General features: G+C 33.9%; 3 protein-coding genes across 6 annotated transcripts in view; 1 reads left to right on the top strand and 2 right to left on the bottom strand.

The window, feature by feature from the left end:
* Positions 1–21,589, bottom strand: part of s100v2 (S100 calcium binding protein V2) — a 240,591-nt gene that overhangs the window by 58,665 nt on the left and 160,337 nt on the right. The gene's annotated exons all lie outside the window — the stretch shown is intronic.
* LOC130087971 (immunoglobulin kappa light chain-like) lies at positions 13–10,393 on the bottom strand. Of its 4 annotated transcripts, none has more exons than XM_056254545.1 (9): positions 10,210–10,393; positions 9,740–10,057; positions 9,347–9,652; positions 8,942–9,040; positions 8,364–8,391; positions 8,217–8,254; positions 8,028–8,068; positions 7,181–7,239; positions 3,857–4,053 (listed from the first exon to the last, which is right to left on the bottom strand). In XM_056254545.1, the coding sequence occupies exons 1-8, from the start codon at positions 10,265–10,267 to the stop codon at positions 7,183–7,185; spliced, it is 945 nt and encodes a 314-aa protein (XP_056110520.1). In that variant the 5' UTR covers positions 10,268–10,393; the 3' UTR covers positions 3,857–4,053; positions 7,181–7,182. The 4 variants fall into 4 exon arrangements, with proteins under 4 accessions (XP_056110524.1, XP_056110523.1, XP_056110520.1 ...); XM_056254546.1 differs by lacking the exon at positions 3,857–4,053 and adding an exon at positions 7,008–7,069; XM_056254549.1 differs by lacking the exons at positions 7,181–7,239; positions 8,028–8,068; positions 8,217–8,254; ... (3 more) ...; positions 9,740–10,057; positions 10,210–10,393 and adding exons at positions 13–237; positions 1,048–1,122; positions 1,282–1,322; ... (1 more) ...; positions 3,343–3,648; positions 4,157–4,335 and having other exon boundaries at positions 3,736–4,053.
* The window catches only part of sema4ab (sema domain, immunoglobulin domain (Ig), transmembrane domain (TM) and short cytoplasmic domain, (semaphorin) 4Ab), a 38,405-nt gene continuing 35,266 nt past the window's right edge, over positions 18,451–21,589 (top strand). The window contains exon 1 of the mRNA XM_056254529.1: positions 18,451–18,612. The gene's annotated coding sequence lies outside the window, so the exon portion shown is untranslated. The remainder of the gene's footprint in view (positions 18,613–21,589) is intronic.

Below are 21,589 nucleotides of genomic sequence, written 5' to 3'. Positions count from 1 at the left end.
CAAAGGATTTAAAGACAGAAGGCAATTTCTGCTGTAATTCTAGCTTTTAAAAAGTAAAAATATCTTTATTTGGAACCAAGAGGAGACATAATCAAACAATAATACAGATTATTCTTATAATTTTGGTTTAACAACAACTTTGGAAGGATGTAAATTTCAATATAATTAACTTTCATTTCAATGATTGTGTGGCATACTCCAACATTCCTTTCAATAACACTGATCTCCATTGATGCCCTAACAAAAAGAGGACAGATTATCTGAAGAAAATCTGACAGTGGTCTTCACAAGGCTGGGCTGTGCAACGTGATCTCATGAGAATACACATGCCGTGTTTCAGTCGATATAGCTACATTTGAAATTAGGAAATGTGCGCCTTCACACAGAGTGAAGCCGGATTAACATTTCCATGTATTAATAACTTAAATTCTGCTCTACTCGTACAAAACTATTATATAGGCCTACCGCCAGAGAGCATTGCGACTGCAACACATCGTCATTTGAGCGGCTTTTGGTACCGCTTTTGACATTTTCGCAATGAATAAATATTTTGTGATTACACTTGTCTGTCTGTTATGTTTTTCTTCACAACTTTATGTAGTTTTAAGAAATGGCTATGGGTGGGTTTAGGGGTAGGAGTATTGGCGGCTCAAAATATATTTTAATGCTATATCGTTACTAAAACTGTCATTTCCCTTCACATCTCTGTCCACGTTTTTTTCTTTTTAGATTCTGCATAAAATGGGTAGGCTTACATGTAGCCTATCTATAAAATGGTAAAAGGGAAATTATACAAATATCTTTATGATATGAAAGATTCGTAAATACGTTTTGTAGCTGTAATAACGCTACATTTTAAATGTTGCAGATACGTCCATATTATGTTTCAGCATCTATCCAGAAGTACAAAAAAGTACGTTTTGTGTCTTTGAAAATTACGTATTACTGCCTATTGCCTATGTATTACAATGAGACCAGGCTGCAAGGATTGACTACTATATACTGTTTCACATAATTCATATGATTACAGTCAAAAAGAATACATACATTTTCTTTTTACCTTTATTTTTTTCTTGTTGGACTTAAATTCTGTCCTAAATTAATGGGATCCACAGGATAAAACTAGACAAAAAATTAAGAAGTTTAATATCCACACCAAAACTATTATTGACTCTACTTGAAAAAATCATTTTGACTTTGAAGTATTTTTTTTGTCAAGATTTAAAAAAAAAAAACAAACATATTTACATATCTATAATTATTAGATTATACCATGCTTACCATTACAGATGACATTTCTGCAGTCGCTGCACTCTGTTTACCTGTTAAAGGGTAAATGCAATTTAATAAAAAGATTCAATGCAAATGTGTTATGATGAAGCTACTGGCAGATTTAATGCACTAAGATGACTACATGTTTATAACATGCACAGAATAGCATACAGTACAGTTTACAGTAGAATACTTTTTGAGTGATACAAACTTTAGAAAAAAACGTGTTTATGGCACTCAGACTGGTATATTATGCAATTGTGTTGATAGAAAAAAATTAGATACATTTCAGTTTCAACATTTGTTGTTTAGATATTCCTCTTTAAAAGAAAAAAGTATCCGCTGTATGCAAAGTGACCCACATTTGGTTTTTGATGACTGTCTGAAAATGTGCACAATTCACCAATTTACTTATGGAGCTGCATTAAAATCTCCATAAAACCATATAGGGCCTTTAGAATGAAGATACCAAAAGAAATATTTGTTAAAAAACAAAATCTAAAAGGATATTACGATATTTTTAATACTTCTTGAGTTGCAGTCATGCAAACTTGGGGTAAAAAACACAAGAAGTGCTTTTTCCCATTTTTTGAACTTTCACTGTTGGCATATAATGCAACAGCGATTGCTAAAGTCAACAGATTTCACTTATAGACCTACCAATCTCTGTGTAAAAATAAAATAATTATAATGCCATCTTTCTAAAGTCAATTTTACCCCCCTGTAATTTGGCTCCAAAAAAATTGTCATTTTGACCCCTCCCTCTACAAAATAGTGGATTACTATTTAATATTTTGGCTTTCATCACTATTTATGTTTTCTTCAGAAAAACATTTGAGCTGGGGAAGCTTCCGAAATTTGGTTGATTCGACAAGGAATGACCCTATAGTGTCCTTAGAAGTTTGAAGTTTATAAACTGACCCTGTAAAAAAAATTGTGGATCTCCGAGAATTTTTACATTATACAGTACGGTTTCATTAGTTAACATTAGTTAACTACTTTAGTTAACATGAACTAAGAATTAACAATACTTTTACAGCATTTATTAATTTTAGTTAATGTTAATTTCAACATTGAACTAACATGAACAAATTATGAACGACTGTACTTTTATGAACTAACATTCACAAGGATTAATACATAGGCTACTGTAACAAATGTATTGCTCATTGTTAGTTCATGTTAGTTAATACATTAACTAATGTTAAAACATGAAATCTTATTGTATTAGTGTTACCAATATTTTGTAAGTAACTCGCGTTTTTTTCCAGTATTTAATTTTTTTCAAGTTTTTTTATACGCTTTTTTATTATGCACTTTTTACTGCAGATTACCAGACTTGATAAAACATAATACATGGTAATAATTAAAAATTTAAATATAAAAATAAAAATTGGTAATAATTTCCCCATATGTGCTTTTAGTTTTAATTAGTTTTATACTTTTAGTTATAATATTTAAAAATAAAATAAAAAAGGTTTTCATATTGATTTAAATCTTTACCTTGGCATAAACAAATAGAGAAGACCACAGCCATAGTCAGGAATGCTGCCCCAAAGCCACAGTACAGAGGCCAGAAAGTCCTTTGATTCCATCCTGAAAGATTAACCATCATAATATAATGAATAATTCATATTTAGTAAGTACAGTGTTCTATAGTGGAGACTGAGGTTCAGTCCTTTGGTAGTCTTTATATAGACCTATGTATCTTGCTTGAGTGTACGAAAATGAATCATTTTGTTCACACAACAGAGATTCAATTATGATTATTAAACTTATTCTTCTTAGGCATTTTCTAATAATTTTGAATCACTTAATTAGGGTTTTGATAGGTGTTTGTAACACACACAAAACCACTGCCATATATATATATATATATATATATATATATATATATTAAATTGCATAAATGGCCTTTTGAATCAAAAAGTTTTAGTTGCTATGACAACCTTTTAGTGTGACAATTAATCTAATCTCTGATTTCTTAAAAAAAAAACCTGAGAATAAAATGGGAAAGTATAAACGTTTGTCCTGATATGTTTCTCTGAGACTATCATCATTTATACGCACCGTATCGCTTCAGAGTTTTGGACATGTTCTTGCCATTATATTCAGCAAAGCATTGGATTTCATCGGCTTCTGTCCACTCATCTGCAGAAATAGAGAGATGAGCACGCGTGAATTCTGTGGCTGAATCAGTGGAGTCTGTCCAGGCGGATTCGGTCCATCCAACATGCGCTTTCTCTCCAATCCTCCAGAACACCTGCACTTGAGACGGGACAACTCCGGTCACCAGACACTGCAGTGCTACCGATGATGAGCCAGTTTCTGATGCTGAGTATAAGATGTATAGTTCTGGTTCCACAACAGAGTGATCTACACACATATCATCAAGTCAGAATGTTATCTGTTATAGTGACCGTGACCCATAGAAAAGTTGATGAGATTTAACCCCAGATTTACCTGTTACGATCACCCTGCTTCCACTGCCGACAATAGCCATTGAGTTAGAATGGCTAATGCAGTAGTACAAACCTGAATCATTCTGTTTTACATTTGTTAAAGTAACAACGCAAGTTTTATCATCATGTTGAAGTAAATCGGACTGAGAGCCAGACCTCGTCGGTGTGAGTTTACCAGTCCGTAGGTTCAGCTTTTGCCATGTTACAGCAGAATAGCAGTAAGAAACTTTGTGCTCAAATGTACATCTTAATTGTACAGTGTCACCAACTGAGACGTATGTGAGGTCCGGTGACTGAGACACGAGGAATGAGCAAGTAGCTGCAAACGAGAGAATAAAAGCAATTTTAAAACGAATATTCAACATGATGAAAAATTAATGAGCTGAGATAAATGTGATGACATTCTTAACTTGCATACTTACTTTGTGAAGCTGACATGCAAAAACATAAAATCCAACAGCACGTCCAGGTACTCATGTTAATGGTTTCAAGGCTCTGATGCACCTTTTAATATCACCTTCAACGGTCACAATCGTAATGCCAAAAGATCCCAGTACACAAGAGTTTCATTTACCTGCAAAAATAACCCCTCACCAGTGGGTGGACCTTCCTTGCATTAGAAATCACTGTTGCAAAGCATAGAAATACTAGATCTCTTTATGTTGCAAATTACACTCTTATAACTTATAAGGTAACTTATTATGCAGGTAATAATGCTTTAATCAAATAAGCTGCAAAGTAGCACTTATATCGTGTCTCTGTGTACCTTCTGAAAATCAAGCAGTCTATTTCAACGTTTCATCTTGTTTCATCAGGATTAGTTAGTATTTGTTTCTCTGTGTAGCAATCTATGCAAGATGAGAAGTTGTTCTTGTCTGTTAACTACTCTTTTTGACAGTCTGCTGTCACAAGTTTTTATCTAACTGGTGTGAGATGAAAAGAGCAGTATGGTGTAAGAACGGCCAATGCTGAACGCCCACACCTTCGCTCACAAGCTGACAATACCGTTTCTCCACACTGCACTTCAGATAGCTATACATATGTGGAATGTCACGCTAGAAAATACTGAACGAATTATGTAACGTCGTGTTAAAATATTCAATTTACATTTATTTGTATAGCGCTTTTCACAATACATATAGTTTCAAAGCAGCTTTACAGAAAATGCATGTCTACAATACAATTTAGAAAGATTTTTTATGAGGTGACTGTGTCCAAGTTATATTTTTTCAGAAATGTACATATTCAAATCACAGTTAGCTAACACCATTTTAAAACATTGTTTAAATTAATACAAAGGCAGAAACAATAAGCTGATTGAAGTAAAGAAAACATGTTAACAAATTATTTGGATATATTATTTTTTTTAACACAAATAGTTTAAAAAAATGTTAACACAAATATGAAAATTTAAAATACTCAGATCTTGCATGACTTTCTTCAGTGGAATGCTTTTGGCTAATGCAATGCTGTTATTGACCTTATATGGATAAAACAATTGAAATATTAGTAATATCTTCCTTCGTGTTCGACAGCAGAAAATATCATACAGGTTTGGAATGGCATGAGAGAAAGACTAAACGGTGTTTGGGTGCCCTTACAAAAAAGGTTATTTCAAGTGTTCTATTAGTATACTTTTTTTAAAGCCAAAAAGAAGAAAGTACTTTTAGTCTATACATTTTATATACTTAAATATAGGTAAACTTTATTTACTTCTCAGAAATATAACGTTACACTTAAGTACTTGACTTATACTGACAGAAAAGTCTTGACCTATTCTTGAACTCAACTCAATCTGCATGTTCAGAAATCCATAAAACAAAATATTCTGGGGGCCATGAAACTTTTGCTAAAATGATCAAAAAATGCTGCCGCTGGCTAGCAACTTAAAAATAAAATGCTGATGGGGAAAGAGTTAAAATACAGTTAAAGGTACATTTCAAGTGTAAAAATGAAATGGGAACAGTATACTTAGCGAACTCTATTATTTTTGCACTTTAAGTATGATTTTAAGTTATACATATAGGTTTACTTGTAGTTGTAGTCCAAACGAAAAACTATTTGTAAACTAGTACTCAAAGTTTACTATTGTTACACTTGAAGTATAGCCTACTTAAATGTATACTTTATACTAAAAAGTGGGCCAGTTTAGTTCCAAGTAGTATTAAAATAGTACACTTACAAGTACTACTAGTACATACCTGTACTACATGAAGTATACTTAATTCAATTTCAAATATATTTTAAGTATACTTGAATGAACTTTTTTGTAAGGGTGGACTATCCCCTTAAGATTGACATTTTACCAAGTAAAATGGACATAATCTCCCTTAATAGTGTACAATCAGATATACAAAATGATATTTTTTTCTTAATTCAGAGCTCACATTGTAAGATCTGTACATCTGCATAATATAAAAGAGGAAAACAAATGTAGCTGATGTAATATTCCCAACTTTGCTCTCTGATCTGATATCATTAACTATATTTTTCATTATATTTCAAAATATATTCAAGTGATTTAATACTGATTTGTAGTCTAATTTTATTTTTCCTCCGAACAATAAGTTAATGTGGTTACTTGGGTCATGTAGGGATGAATGACAAATGAGAACATTTTGTATCAATACAAAGGTGTAAGGTCCAACATAATCAAGGCTTAATTAATGTCAGTGGGTTTGCTGCAAAAATGGACAGCAAAAGCAGGTGTGCATGCAGTTTATCTCATCTAACATCCTGTTATGCAGCTTATGTCTAACCACAAGCACTACTGAGAGTATGAAGACTTCAACAAGAGGCCATACATTGTCTTTTTACATGCACTGTGGTTTTTCAACCCATCACAGGAAAATATGCATACATTATGAACAATCTCACGGGCTCATGTTTTACTTTACAAAAAAAGCTATAGAATTACAAACGACTATAGAATTGGTGCCACTCTCCTCATTTTCATGCCCTCCTTTTTAATAGCAGGATGCCATTAAGGTTGTATTGTGAATCAGCCTATTTTAGGCCAAATATAACTTATAAAAAAATCTCACATCATATGAACTACTCTGGAAAATGGTCTAGAAATGGTGATGGTCTACAAAGAGGCATGATTTAACCCAATTTCAAGAGGACACATTTTTATTAGGGGGACAAAAAGTAAATAAACAAACTTAAAATAACAGAAATACATACAGGAAAACCTACATTTTCTAACTTTTAAATATTCATGATTATAAAACAAGAAGAGGTCATCTTATTGTATTAAGACAATATGTTTCATTTTCTAACTTTTATTTCAGACATTTTTAACATACTCCTATGTCCTTCCCCACTATAGCACCCTAAAAAAAAAAAAAAAAAGAATGAAAATCTCAAGGCCACGTGAGAATGATCCTTACATGGGTTACTATTTCCTGTTGCACATAATTCATTAAAATTCTGCTTTGCTTTACCTTTATTCTTTTGATGGACTCGTACCCTGCCCCTGACTGATGAGATCCCCAGAGAAACACTGGACAAAATTCTAAGATCATAAAATATAGTTATTTAAAGTTAGTACAAATTTTGTTTGGTCAAAAGTTTGCAAAAGCATAGTTTTGTATGTAAAATATTTTGTCTAATCGAATCTGCTGTTCAAGGTTACATGGTTTACTGGTCAAAAACCACAAAATAAATCCTACGTACAAAAAGGAGTAGAAACTAGTGAAGACACTATAACAAGACTTCATAAAGTTCCATCACAACCTTTCTTTCTTATTGATTAAAGTTTATTGGTCATTAAACATACATTTTTAACTGCTCAATGCCACAATTGATCAGTCGAAATCAAATGATCTAGAGATTCATGTAATACATTACAAAAAACATATTAAAGAATCTGCACACAGCTATTTTCCATTCCACGACATTCATAGTGACCACATCTGCCAAGCTCCAAGAAAACTTTTACCAATATAACAAATAAGCCAAACACACAATGTCAAAGGAGTTTTAACAAACTTACAGGCAAAACAATATTTTGATCAAATTTCAATAACCACATACTTATATTTATTTTTTCCATTTAATATTATTGCAAGCCTTGTTCATATTGTATAATACATATTTAGAGCTTGCTTATTAGTTAATTATTCATCTCACTAGAATTGTGTCTGCTGATTTTTTTTTTTCATGAACCTGTTCTCATGTTCTAAATAGCACACATTAAATAGTTGTTCTGAAACAGCAAAAACAGTAATTTTCAAAGACACATGCAGTAAAACGTTTAGTTCAGTCTCCACAATTTTCTGTGCCTCTTACCATAACAGATGAACTCTCTTCTCTCAGTGTGTTCTGTTTGCCTGTTAAAGGGTAAATAAATATAGACACTTTCATTTTGTGTTTGCAGTTTTTTTTCTTGACTCTTATTACTTTACAGCTATTATTGCATATTATATATTAGAATACAGCATACCACATTATAGTTGTAGGTTTGAAAGGAAACATTACCATAGGAAATTTTGCGGTGGGCATCTTTTCTTGTGAGACTGAAATAAAAAAAATATAAAAAATAAAAAACAGTTTGGTTAAGTTGCTTCAATTACATTCATAAAATACACTTTTTGAAGTTTATAGGGTAGAAGTTGAAATACTGACCCTCTGTTTTTTTTGTTCGCCGACATATCTGAGAATTTAATGAAAAAATTTAATGTATTACTGAATATAATAAAAAATATGCCACAATGTATCATATATCGGCTGAACAATTTTATCAAAGCATGTGCCTTTTAATTAATGCAAAATTGATTGATGTTAGTTTTAAAATATATATCCTAATAATTTTGGCTCGGCATTTGTTTATGAATTGTGCACATTTATACATATTTCCTCCAAAATATTTAACTACATGAAAATTCTGAATGATTTCTTATAAGTAAAAGGCTACTAATATGGAATTTCTGAAGACTTACACAGGCTTATTTCAATAAGATTGTCATACTGTATTTATCAACATAAATTAATCAACATTGTGAACATACAAGGTTATGTTGGATTGTTTGTCAGACAGCTTTACTCAGTAAAGTCCAATCAAACAAACCTGAAAAAGGCCCAGCCAGCAAAACAAAACTCATTTTTAGGCATTTGCTTTGCAAATTCAAACCTCAATCAGTGCAAGTCCCAACTATTTAGGGCATATATAAACTTCCTCAAAATCAGAAGCACCGAATTCTCACCTCGGTACAATCCTACAGACATAATGACTGTTATAAGTATGGTAAGGAGCGCTGCCACGCAGCCGGTGTACAGAAGCCAGGAGAAGATTGGTTGGGTTACTGAAATATAGCAATGAGCATAGTGATTAATAGATATGCTTAAGTTAATTAATAACTAAAAGCAAAATGCAGTGGGCAGTGTTCTGTATTCTACTGTAAACGGTTATCATCATTTGTTTACATTCAGTTTTTCACTTTTACTCGATTTCATTAGTTTTCAGAGTTCCAATGCAACTTTCTTCAACAGTAGGTTGAAGAAAATCAATTTAGTCGGTTGACATTTTTAAACTTGACTGGATAATAATAGGTGTAGACCTGTTATTTTTCCTGATATGTTTCTCTGAGACTTTTATCATTTATACGCACCGTATCGCTTCAGAGTTTTGGACATGTTCTTGCCATTATATTCAGCAAAGCATTGGATTTCATCGGCTTCTGTCCACTCATCTGCAGAAATAGAGAGATGAGCACGCGTGAATTCTGTGGCTGAATCAGTGGAGTCTGTCCAAGCGGATTCGGTCCATCCAACATGCGCTTTCTCTCCAATCCTCCAGAACACCTGCACTTGAGACGGGACAACTCCGGTCACCAGACACTGCAGTGCTACCGATGATGAGCCAGTTTCTGATGCTGAGTATAAGATGGATAGTTCTGGTTGCACAACAGAGTGATCTACACACATATCATCAAGTCAGAATGTTATCTGTTATAGTGACCGTGACCCATAGAAAAGTTGATGAGATTTAACCCCAGATTTACCTGTTACGATCACCCTGCTTCCACTGCCGACAATAGCCATTGCGTTAGAATGGCTAATGCAGTAGTACAAACCTGAATCATTCTGTTTTACATTTGTTAAAGTAACAACGCAAGTTTTATCATCATGTTGAAGTGAATCGGACTGAGAGCCAGACCTCGTCGGTGTGAGTTTACCAGTCCGTAGGTTCAGCTTTTGCCATGTTACAGCAGAATAGCAGTAAGAAACTTTGTGCTCAAATGAACATCTTAATTGTACAGTGTCACCAACTGAGACGTGTGTGAGGTCCGGTGACTGAGACACGAGGAATGAGCAAGTAGCTGCAAACGAGAGAATGATTTTTTTTTTTTTTTTATATGTCTGACATTATGACTAGAATATCAGATTAAATAGTTACTCTTTAAAATTAATGAGGTGAGATTCTTGAGACAGAATATTCTCAATTTAAAATGCAGGCAAAAATGTCACTTACTGTGTGAAGCAAAAATGCAAACACATAACTGTATCCAACAATGTGTCGAGGTGCTCATGTCTGCAGTTCCAAAGATCTGAAAGAAGTTAGATGTATGCCACTTTTAACTAGCCTAAATACGGCAATCTTAACGCCACCCAGTTTGAAGGAACATGGCCTGCAAGGAGAAACAAAAGAAGAAAGAAAGAATCCCTTAAGAAGTACTCAGTGGGTGGACCTTTAGCCCATATAAATAACTTTCTACAAGATTGTAGATGGAAAGACATGTTTACATTGTACATTACAGTTTTCCCAGTGGTCTGCAGCCCTCAAAGGTGTTAAATAATTAGTCAACATGTTGCCAAGATAAAATAGCATTTTACTTCTTGCATTTACTTTGGTGTTTCAGGAAACAGGGCCATGGGACATTATCACTTTTCTTAGGACTCCTAGAACAGAGCTTCTCAAACCTGTTGGGGACCCTCCACCACTGCACATTTTGGAAGTCTCCCTTATCAGACGCACCCAATTAAAGCTGATGAGTTGAATCAGGTGTGTTACATGAGATAGACATACAAAATGTGGAGTGGTGGGGGGTCCTCAGGTCAGGTTTAAGAAGCACTGTCCTAGAAATACTGCTTAATGCAGTTCTTGGTTACTAACTAAAATAAACTTAGTCAATGTGTCAGTCCGCAGAGGCCTGCCACTATTCGTTCCTGATGTTTTAGATGCCAATTATTGACGTGTGGTATTGCTAAGACAAGAGCTTAGGTTAGATTTCTCAGGTTCATATATATCATCCATAAAGTCACTATTGCATATTGGTGTGGCTTAGTCTGTATTGCTCAAATCTACAGATTTTTATCCTGAAAGGTCAACAGAATGAGCAGGTGTTCTTTTTGTCGGTTGACTCTACAGTCTGCTGTTATTCTGGATGCTGTTACTTGTTTTGATCTAACCTCACGGGTTTGAGATGAAAAGAGCAGTATGGTGAGAGAACAACGACCAATGCTGAACGCCCACACCTTCGCTCGCAAACTGAGTCTAAAACATTTCCCCACCCAGCACTTCAAATACCTATGTCATATGTGCAACGTCATGTTAAAATTCCATTCTATAAATATCAAATATATTTATATACATAGAAAAAAAAATCATTAAATTATACTAAAACAAATCATTTTATTATGCCTGTCTTGAGTATTAAGAGTTTTGTGATATGAAAAAAAAAAAAAAAAAAAAAAAACCTTTGTCACGGAGAAACTTTCTGAATGTTGATTTTCTTAACGATAAGCGAATCACCAAAATATAGGCTACTGATTTTTACAAACCAGCTTGTAAAGTAATTTAAGTCTATAATGTATCCATACATCACACTAGGCTATACAGTATATAAGTAATTCTGTGTCTAAATTTATGGTCAAAAATGCATTTTCAAATCATAACACCAATTTGGTTATTAGGATTTATGGGAGTACATGTAGCCTATTAAAGTGAATATTTTGTTTCAGTAAAATGTTTTATCAATGTTGTTGTAAAGCCATTGGGTCATTGTGAATGGACATCTGTATGTGAAAGTAAGCAGGTTCAGTTCAATCTGTTTCATGAGACCCTCATGTCTAACATCCTGCTGTGTATTGCACCTCTTTACTTTGGTGTAACCACACGTGTTCAGATGACAGCAGAAAGGTAGCAGAAGGCCCACGCATTGTCTTGTTGCAGTGTGGTTTTTCAACCCCTCACAAAAGCATGTATTCACAAAATCTCAAATATAAAATCTCAAATATCTTAAACATGCAGCTTGTTTTAACAACTTGATTTTGATTTGTTTGCTAAGAAATAAAGAAAAAGTGAAATAGGTTTAGGGATTATTGTTGATTTTGTTACAGCCTGTTTCTTGTTGTTCATATAGTAGGCCTACTCGTTGACACAGCTTCACACACATCGGATAGTGTAAGGCATTATTTTGATTCAGGTCAAAATAGTTTATATAATTTGTTTTACTCTCTCTTTAAGAGTGCAAAACGCATGCTACAAGCTTTTATCTATCATAAAGATAGCGAATTAGGCCTACTTGTAGTAGTTTTGTTAAATTACATTTCACTTTTTTAATTTTAAACACCATTTTGGCGTTAAAAGAACGGCATGGCAACCAGAATTAGATGAAAGACTACATTTAAACTTTGTTTAAGTTGTAGTCTTAAATGTAGTCTTTCATCTAATTCTGGTTGCCATGCCGTTCTTTTAACGCCAAAATGGTGTTTAAAAATTTAAAAAGTGAAATGTAATTTAACAAAACTACTACAAACAAGTAGGCCTAATTCGCTATCTTTATGATAGATAAAAGCTTTTTATCAATAAATTCACTAACAATTCCATTAAGAAATGAAATTGTATTTAAATGTATTAAATAAATAATGGAGAAATTGAAGAATGACACAGGTAGGCCTACCTTTTCCAAACTAAATTTTATGTTCACTCACCACCAGACCTAGTCTACTTTCGACCTCATGGCATTTCTGATCAATTCTGGAATAGTATGGTGTCCAAGCACAACATTCCTAAACATGACAGGTGTAATGTGAACATTTTCTACGAAAGAAAAAAGAAGACGGATTCAATCCTCATTATTGTGGGGGGAAAATGATCTCATCGTAATAAGCGATCGCGTCCACAATAAAGGCATGGCACTCCCGGGCACGATGCGCACAATGAATTTGAGCCTATAAAGTGTTTAGGCTAAAGACACGAATAAAAAGACGTTATCACTAGTCATACCTCTGATGATGGATGTCACTATTAGCCTACAACTCCAACGAATTTTGGAAGAATGTCTTTTATCACACTTGCCAACCGCGCTCTGTTCGATTATCCAGAACTTCTGAGTGAACATCACCAGACACTGAAATAATGTAGCCTAAATAAACAGGTTTTATTCGAGCACATTTATTACAGCCATTAATAAACTACACAGCAAAACACGTTCGCGTTGAAAAGCGCAAGGAACCATTTGCGCGCAAAAGCCATGCAGTTTTGAGGTCGGCGCTAAGCCACAAATCTTCTTTGCTCATATTACTAATCTTAGGCTACTACCCGCTCCCCTGTCGTGCTCGATCCTGACCTACCTATTAGCCTATATCAATGAAATCCTGAGACGAGTCTTGGTGATTATTGAACATATTGCTTGAATACATTGCTTTGCAAATGTTGTTTGAATAGGATAGCCAGTCGGGACATAATTTCAGAGAGCTGTAAAAGTAATCACTTGGTTCTCATGTGAATAATGAGATCTACATTTAGGCTGCTTAAATCCACACTGAATGCACAGACGGGACAGGTGCGATGACAGGACAACTCTCACCGTTCCGTTCCCATTAGGGACGAATGTTGCTGCGTTGTAGTGGGCAGATTTGCTATCACGGATTTGGTGAGTTTTGGTGATGCTCCGAGATAACACATGTGCCTTTATAAGCCTGTTTTAGTTTAGATGACTGCGAACGCTTAACTGAGGTTTCCAACCCCTTGGATGTCCCTTTGACAGCGAACTTGCTGTCTTGAAAAAGTCAAGTAAGTGCATGATTTTTTTATTTTATTTATTGGCTAAATATACCTTTTGCTATGCACTGTAAAAAAAACTTGGATGTAATTTCAACTTAAATTAGGGCTACATTAAACTGACTTTAAAAAATGAGTTGAATCGTGTATAACAAAAAAAGTTGAAAATTGCTTAACATATTTTTTAAGTTAAATCAAAATGTAAAACATGTTGTCACAACTTAGTCATACTTTGTTTGTGTAGGCTATAGGCCAAGTAAGATTTCAATTCTATTTATAGGCTAGGCCTACATGTTGAGTCAGATTTTACATCAATTGCCTTTTTTTTACAGCCAACAATTCTCATTTCTGAGGTAGTTCATAATGCATGTTGTTGTTACTCTGTAAAATGTAATAAGTTGACTTTACTTAGAAAAAGTGAGGAAACAGATTGCCTTAAAATTTCCAAGTAAAGTAGTGTATTCATTTTATACTTGTATTAACAAGAAAACTTGTTAATCAAGTATACTCAAGTACTGTTGAATCAAAATCATTAGTTGTATTAACTTCTCATTAGAGTTCACATTACTAGGAAAATATCAAGAAAATCATTGCCTTAAAAAAAAAGCAAGTAAAGTGAAATAGGAATAGTATGTGGTACTGACAAATGCTTAGTTAGTATACCGGTTCACTTACACAAGAGTTCTAGTAACTAAAAAAAATAACTGTAGAGAATATTTGATCATTTACTTTAAATAAAATGTAATTGTTACCATTGTTGTGTTGTGCATGCTGAATGTTGAGTGACTCAAGCATGATCAATTACAAGATTGTCACAAATATAGAGGGATTATATAAACCCAATTAAAAGTTTCACATGGTGTTTAGGACATAAGTGTTAGCAACAAAATGATAAAAGATCATTAATTGACATGAAATATAGTTATGTTATACATCTCTCTCTTTCTCTCTCACACACACACACACACACACACACACACACACACACACACACACACACACACACACACACACACACACACACACACACACACACGCACGCACGCACGCACGCACGCACGCACAAACACACACACACACACACACACACACACACACACACACACACACACACACACACACCTTCTTATCCTTTGACACCAAATAACTAATTTCTTGTCAATAGGAAGATAATTACAATACAGTAAATTAAGTTCCAAGTGCCCAGCCAAAGGGATCACTAATCGCCGACTAAAAATATTTGAGGAAAATCAACATCAATTTATGAAGTCAACTTATGTGATGTTCTCTCAAATTTTTCAGTTGTATTGACAATTCCACATTCAAGATGACTTTGGGAAATGAGTGAATGCAAACAGAGAAAAGTAAGTCACTCAAAAAATTACTCTTTAAACTAACTTAACCTGTTAACTGTCACCCCCTTTTTTTAGAAAAAAAAAACAAAAAAATCACTATCCAAACTTAAATGGTTGTAATTCAGGAATGCTTTGGAATATAGACCTATGGCTGGTCTTGTTTTAAAGAAGGCATTTTCCAGATTATTGTAGAAATCTGGAATATTGTAGTTATCTAGAAATGATAAAAAATGAAACAGAAAAAAAGTTATATAAGTTTGAGTTTATGAAATTGTGTAATGTAAAAATATAATTATTAATATTTTATATAAAATATATATATTACAAAATATATTTTACTCTAAAACTGCAAGAAAATTAAAGACAAAAATCTGAACAAGTTGTATTCCAAATTTTAGGTTGATATCGAAAAAAATGAGCTTTCAGTAAGATTTTATTTGGGCGCAGTACCCAACTTTTTCACTAGACTCCATTACTGCCCATATAAGGGCGCCTCCATTTTCATATATGTTTTGAGTGATCTGAACCATGTATTTCCATAATTTTCATACAATTTATGAAGTAGACATCCTATTCAGAAGTAGTGTGGGTGGTTTGGCAGTATTTGATTTGAATTCAACCTCTAATAAATGCATAAAAAGACTATGTTATAGCGTTATAGCTCGCAGCCAATCAGAAATCGAGAATCCATACATTTTTCTTTATATTTAAAACATTTTCAGACCTTTTTTTTTCTCATAAAATGGAATTGGTGTTATCTTTTGAACTCATGGCATGAAAACAAACTGAGGTTTCTACCAATCTTTCATGATTTTTCGTGTTTATTGTTATTTCAAAATAAAGGCCTAAATACTCCTAATGAATATGAAATATTCTTGTTGCAAATTGATAAATTACTGCTCCTCTGTAATTTATTTTAGATAACAGGCACCAAATATGAAAACTAGAGATTTTAAGCTTTCAAATGATATATAGTTTGGCAATATTACTTTAGGTTTTTATTAAGATATTATTGTTTTAAACATGCAATGGCAAATGGGCCCGCCGGCGGAATCTAAGTGAAATAGTAATGTCCAAACAAATCAATTGCTTCCCTGTAACTTAAATCGGTTAAGTTTAGTGAACATGCTTTAGTTTTTTTTTTAAACTGCACTGATAAAGAAAAGTATGTAGGATTTCTAGACTATAGCTATTAGCTAATAATAGCACTTATTAACATTTAAATGCTAAGATTTATATGCATTTTCAGCAAGATGACTAAGACTTTATCTGAATCAGTCCACAATCTAACCAAATGCTCCACTCTTCTCCGGTAACCCACTTTAAATGGTTCTAATAATTGCAATGTAATTGAACATTAAACACAATTACACACTATAAAGTCTTCCCCTTTCCTAATTTTCTCAAAAACACATAAAATATCACTTAATTTCAACATATTCTTTCTTAAAGGGTTAGTTCACCCAAAAATGAAAATTCTGTCAGTAATTACTCACCCTCATGTTGTTCCAACCCCGTAAGACTTTCGTTCATCTTCGTAGCAGAAATTAAGATATTTTTGATTAAATCTGAGAGCTGGATCACTCCTCCATAGGCCTCTTAAGGGATTGAAACTGGCCGGGCCAAAAGTTATGAAAGACATCGTTAAAATAGTCCGAGTGACTACAGTGGCTCAATCTTAAGTTTATCAAGTGATGAGAATACTTTTTGTGCGTAAAAAACAAACAAAAATAACGACTTTATTCAACTATTCATTTCCTTCTCTGTGGGCCTCGAGATTTCACGTAGTGAAACTATACGCAAAGCTTCTAGTTTGTACTTCACACGCATCACACACATGATCAGCGTCGGCCAATAGTGAGCCTATACGTATGACGTGCAACACAGAAGCTTTGCGTAGTTTCACTACGTGAAATCTCACGGCCCACAACAGAACAACAGAACCGGAAGACAATACAATGCTGAATAAAGTCGTTGTTTTTGTTATTTTTGGACCAAAATGTATTTTCGATGCTTCAAAACATTCTAACTAACCCACTGATGTCACATGGATGAAGTCTTTATTTTCTTTCTGGACAAGGACAGTATACTGTACACTGTAAAATCCAACAGTGATTCTAAAACTTTTTAGTTCACTTTACTTAATGTCTTAACTTAATTGTAAATAGTAATCTGTACTATTCACATATGCTTTGTTTTCGCAGAAAACCCTAGTTAAGATTAATTGATTGGTTTGAGTGCGTTTTTGAGACGGGGAAATTCTTAATTGGACTTTTCACTCATTTCCTCAGTAGGTCGACATAGCTCATTGCACAATGCCCGGCTAGGCAACTATCCACATCATTAATAACAAAGCCTTTGTAGCTTGTCACGTAGACCTTACTGTTTTTGGCTAATACGTGACATATTCCTGTTCAGAATGTTCCGAAATGGTGAAACTGTGACAGTATGCCATGTTTGAGTCTACATTGAAAAAGAAGAACAGGTGACTCGACCCCCACAACTGACTGAAAACCCCTTAAAAATCATTGCCTTTGATAAAATTAACAATTTAAAATAACTAAAGGCTTTGTAAAGTGTACTTTTCCACAAAGCTTTATATAATTCTTTAAAGTGAATAATCTGCCATTGAAATATGCAGTTTAAATTCTATGAAGGATCCAGTAAACTGTCTTATAAGATGGTCTTTCCTTTTTCTTGAATGAATGAATGAATGAATTAATGAATGAATGAATGAATGGACGGACGGACGGACACTTCTTCAGTTTAGGCCTTCACTCTTAAAAATAAAGTTCTTTATTGGCATCTCTGATACATCTTTGAAAACTTTCCATTGCACAGATAGTTCTTTAAAAGGGTTATTTAGATTATTAAAATGTATAGTAAAGTAACATAAAGTGCAGAATAAAAACACTAAGAGAAAAAAAAGGTTATTTGAAGAACAGTTCGCTGAAAGGTTCTTTGGGGAACCCCAAATGGTTCTTCTTTGGAATTATAACAAAAACTAATTTGCGATGGTTCCATTTTCTCTCCAATCTTTATTTTTAAGAGTGGATGTAAAAAGGTTTATTTCATTTTTAAAACGTTGCTCACAATAAGAAAACCTCAAAATGGTTCTTCTATGACTTTCATGCGCAAACCCCCTTTTGTAAGCTTGATTGTTTTATGTTTTATATTGTTCCGTGTCTTACGGCCAGATGGCGCTGTTGTGTAGCGGTGTAATGTCGTTGACCTGTATCTTCCCCTAAACGGCGTTTATACTTATCAACAGCACAGCGTGGACACAATAGATAGGGAGAGACGAGCGTTTACATGAGAACGAGCTACTTTATTCAAAAAAAAGCGGGAGAATTCTGCCAGTAAAGACAGACTGTGCTTTAGATTTTCGATTACTTCGAGTTGTAACGTCAGTTTGGGGGTTGTTCTTAATTCAGAAACGGTAATACACGGACTGAGGACTATCATATCAACACCGGAGCGCAGCATAACAGATCACGGAGAAGCACATTTTGATGTGAGTACAACCGTTGAATCGTTGCAGAGCCTTATGAAGTGAAGTAAATGCGTCGTTCAGTGTGTTTGACGATAGACTGGATAGGACATGGGCAAACCCCTAAACTATGGACGATAACTGATAGTATGTTTGTGCTGAGCATGCATCCAAATCAATGCAAATGCAGATTTGAGTTGTAGGCTACAGTGAAAACCTTTGCGTGAAACATTGACTAACGTTATTATGTTGCGATGGGTTGAATGAGGTAGGCTATGTTTACAGTGTAGAAACTTTGCAACAAAAGAGAGAGAGAGAGAAACACGTGCTTTCACCCTGTGTATGTATGTGTTAAGCAGGACGTGTTTTTTAGTCTTGCCTGTGTAATTTGGTTGATCTGTTGTAACGTTGAACATTTCTGATTGCAAAGTCTAGTTTCAAGTTTTTGTGCTTTCTTAAACTTAACAGTTGTTCAGGTCTTAAATAGATGCATCAAATAACACATCAACAGCACATCATGTTTGTTTTTAAAAGGCATCACTTCTAAATTTACGTTTCTATTTTAGAACCCTGTATCAAGCTGCTTGTGATCTAATCTACTTCTGAATATCAAGCCGGTGTTTTCGTGCACATTTGTTATCTGGAGTCTGGACTGCAGTGAAGTGCAGTAATGCACACTTGTATAGAAATTCAGTTCAATATGCAGTTTATACTGGTACAGTATCTAACCCTTCAGTGTTGAATTACCAGTCATTGAAAGACAGTTCTGATCATTTTAATACAGAATACGTTTACAAAATATAAAAACATTAAAATACATATTATATTATTCTATAATTATTGTTATTAGTATTTTTATTGTTGTTGTTGTAATTATGTGATTAACTACACTGTGTGGTGATGTTAAAGGGATAGTTCACCCATTTTTGATACTCTTCTTCATTTACTCACCCTCGCATTGTTCCAAACCTGTGAATTTCATTCTTCTGCTGAACACAAAAGAAGATATTTTGAAGAATATCGTTAACAAACAGTTAATGACATTGACTTCCATTGTGTGTGTTTTTCCCATTAAAACTTTTATTTTTGGGTGAACTATCCAGAACCTGAGGAGAACTGACTTCATGCATCCACTACCTTGGGATCAGTTGGTTAAAAGTCTTTGCAAAAATGATTCAGAAAAGTGTTGTTGTGTCTGAGGAAGCGCAGCTGTGTATTTTGCTGTAGTGCAATGAAATTAATCTGAGTGTTGCCAGATCTGTCTGTCCTCAAAACATTATCCAGAGACTCAAATCACCTGTACTGTGCAGATTGTGATGGGATTTGTCTTTTTTTTTTCATGAGCTTTCATTCCACTCTCAAAACAAACCTTACATCACAGCCTGCATGGCGCGGCTGTTTCCTTTTAATTTGCTGGATTCAACTAACACACTTAAAATAATAGGCTATGTGGCATTCTCACACTGTTCCTTCACATGACAGATAGCGTTATACTATAGTGCATCAGCACACTGGCTGACACAAACCTCATAACTCCACTGTAATCACATCATCTGTAGTCATGGCAACTGCACATGGGAATTAAAGCTTTCACTGGGAGAGCAATTTTCTTCTCCTTCACTGACTCATTGCTTTTCCTCCATGGACCGAGATGTTAGGCCTACCTGCTTGCACGCAAATGCCACCACCGGTTTTCCTTAATACTTAATGTTCTTCCGGAGGGAGATTTTTTTTTTTTATGCTTCCCCTTCACGCAAGGCTTATGCTGTGCCAGTTGTTTTCCCCTTCATAACTTTTTTTTGTTTTTGTGTGTGTGTTTGTGATTAATAGTTTTTGCAATTTATTAGTTAAGCACATTTAACCTTAAATTCTCATTGTAATGAAAAACAATTCTAATTTTCATATTATCTTTGTTTATTTTTCAAATTCAAAATATTATGTAGTATTTTAATATATAAATATATAATACATCATGGTATTATTTGTCATGCTTTAATTTATGCTATACTATTTTAACATTATATATAATAGAAATACTATATTATAACATTATCTTTTTTACTCTAATACAGAAAAACTACTGTATTAGAGTAATGAATAATCAGTGATAATAATGGGAATAATAAAAGTAAATGTGTTATGGTAATAATGATAATAATTGGGAATAAATTGTCCTAAAAATGTGAGTGCAAACAATAATCTAGAAAAATAGGTTTCACTTTCTTTATGTAAAATGTATTTTCTTTTTGATTTCATGAGATCCCTCCTAGACATTGGGTAGATCAGGTTTTCCCAAATTGGGGTTTGAGAGTTGATTAAAAGCTAATAATAAATTCATTATTAAAAAAGAAATTATATTCATTTTATTTTATTTACTTTTTATTTTTACCTGCATAAAATAAATGCGTGTGCACACACCAAGTGTGCCCATTAAACAACACCAGAGAACCATGAAAATGTGAATACATGGTCAAATTATTGAAATATTAGCTTCAAATCTCAGGGGCTTCTTGAGGGGCTGTTTACATGACATGGTTTTCAACAAAAAACTGAAAACTTTTTATGCGTTTTGGCCGTTCATGTACGATAACAGCGTTTTAGCGGCCTAAAAATGCAAGCTTTTGAAATCAGGTTTCAAAGTGCAAGTTTTTGAAAACAATACCGTTATCATCAACATGTAAACAACAAAAACGCAAATTTGTGAAAAAGTTGACGTCATGCGTATTACTTGTTCAGTCTATAGGTGCGTAGTGTTTCTTTACAAAGTGACATGGCCAACTACTGGCAGGGTAGCATAATTAGGGTTGGGTACCGAAACCTGGTGCCATCTATGGCCTCGTTTGCAGGTCTTGATGCCCAATTCTGATTTGTTGCCTATATCCGATTTTTTTTACCGTCCGTTTACACTTTCTTTAAATTGTGACCCATATCCGAGTCATGTGTTTACACTTGACTGAAACATCGCGCATGTTTAAAGGGGTCTTCTTGCTCAGATGGACGA

This window comes from Rhinichthys klamathensis, unplaced genomic scaffold (genome assembly GCF_029890125.1).
Source record: "Rhinichthys klamathensis goyatoka isolate OS25496 unplaced genomic scaffold, OSU_Roscu_1.1 h1tg000111l_1, whole genome shotgun sequence".
Classification (NCBI taxonomy): domain Eukaryota; kingdom Metazoa; phylum Chordata; class Actinopteri; order Cypriniformes; family Leuciscidae; genus Rhinichthys; species Rhinichthys klamathensis.
Note: the sequence above shows the minus strand (reverse complement) of the source record. Positions and strands in the feature narration are given on the sequence as shown.

What these genes read in the sequence shown, in the direction of transcription:
- LOC130087971 (XM_056254545.1), bottom strand. Translation starts at nt 10,267, where the DNA reads ATGAGCACCTCGACACATTGTTGGATACAGTTATGTGTTTGCATTTTT. An exon ending in AAGCAGGGTGATCGTAACAG is followed by an intron (nt 9,653 to 9,739) that starts GTAAATCTGGGG and finishes ATATGTGTGTAG; the next exon opens with ATCACTCTGTTGTGCAACCA. An exon ending in CAAAACTCTGAAGCGATACG is followed by an intron (nt 9,041 to 9,346) that starts GTGCGTATAAAT and finishes GCTATATTTCAG; the next exon opens with TAACCCAACCAATCTTCTCC.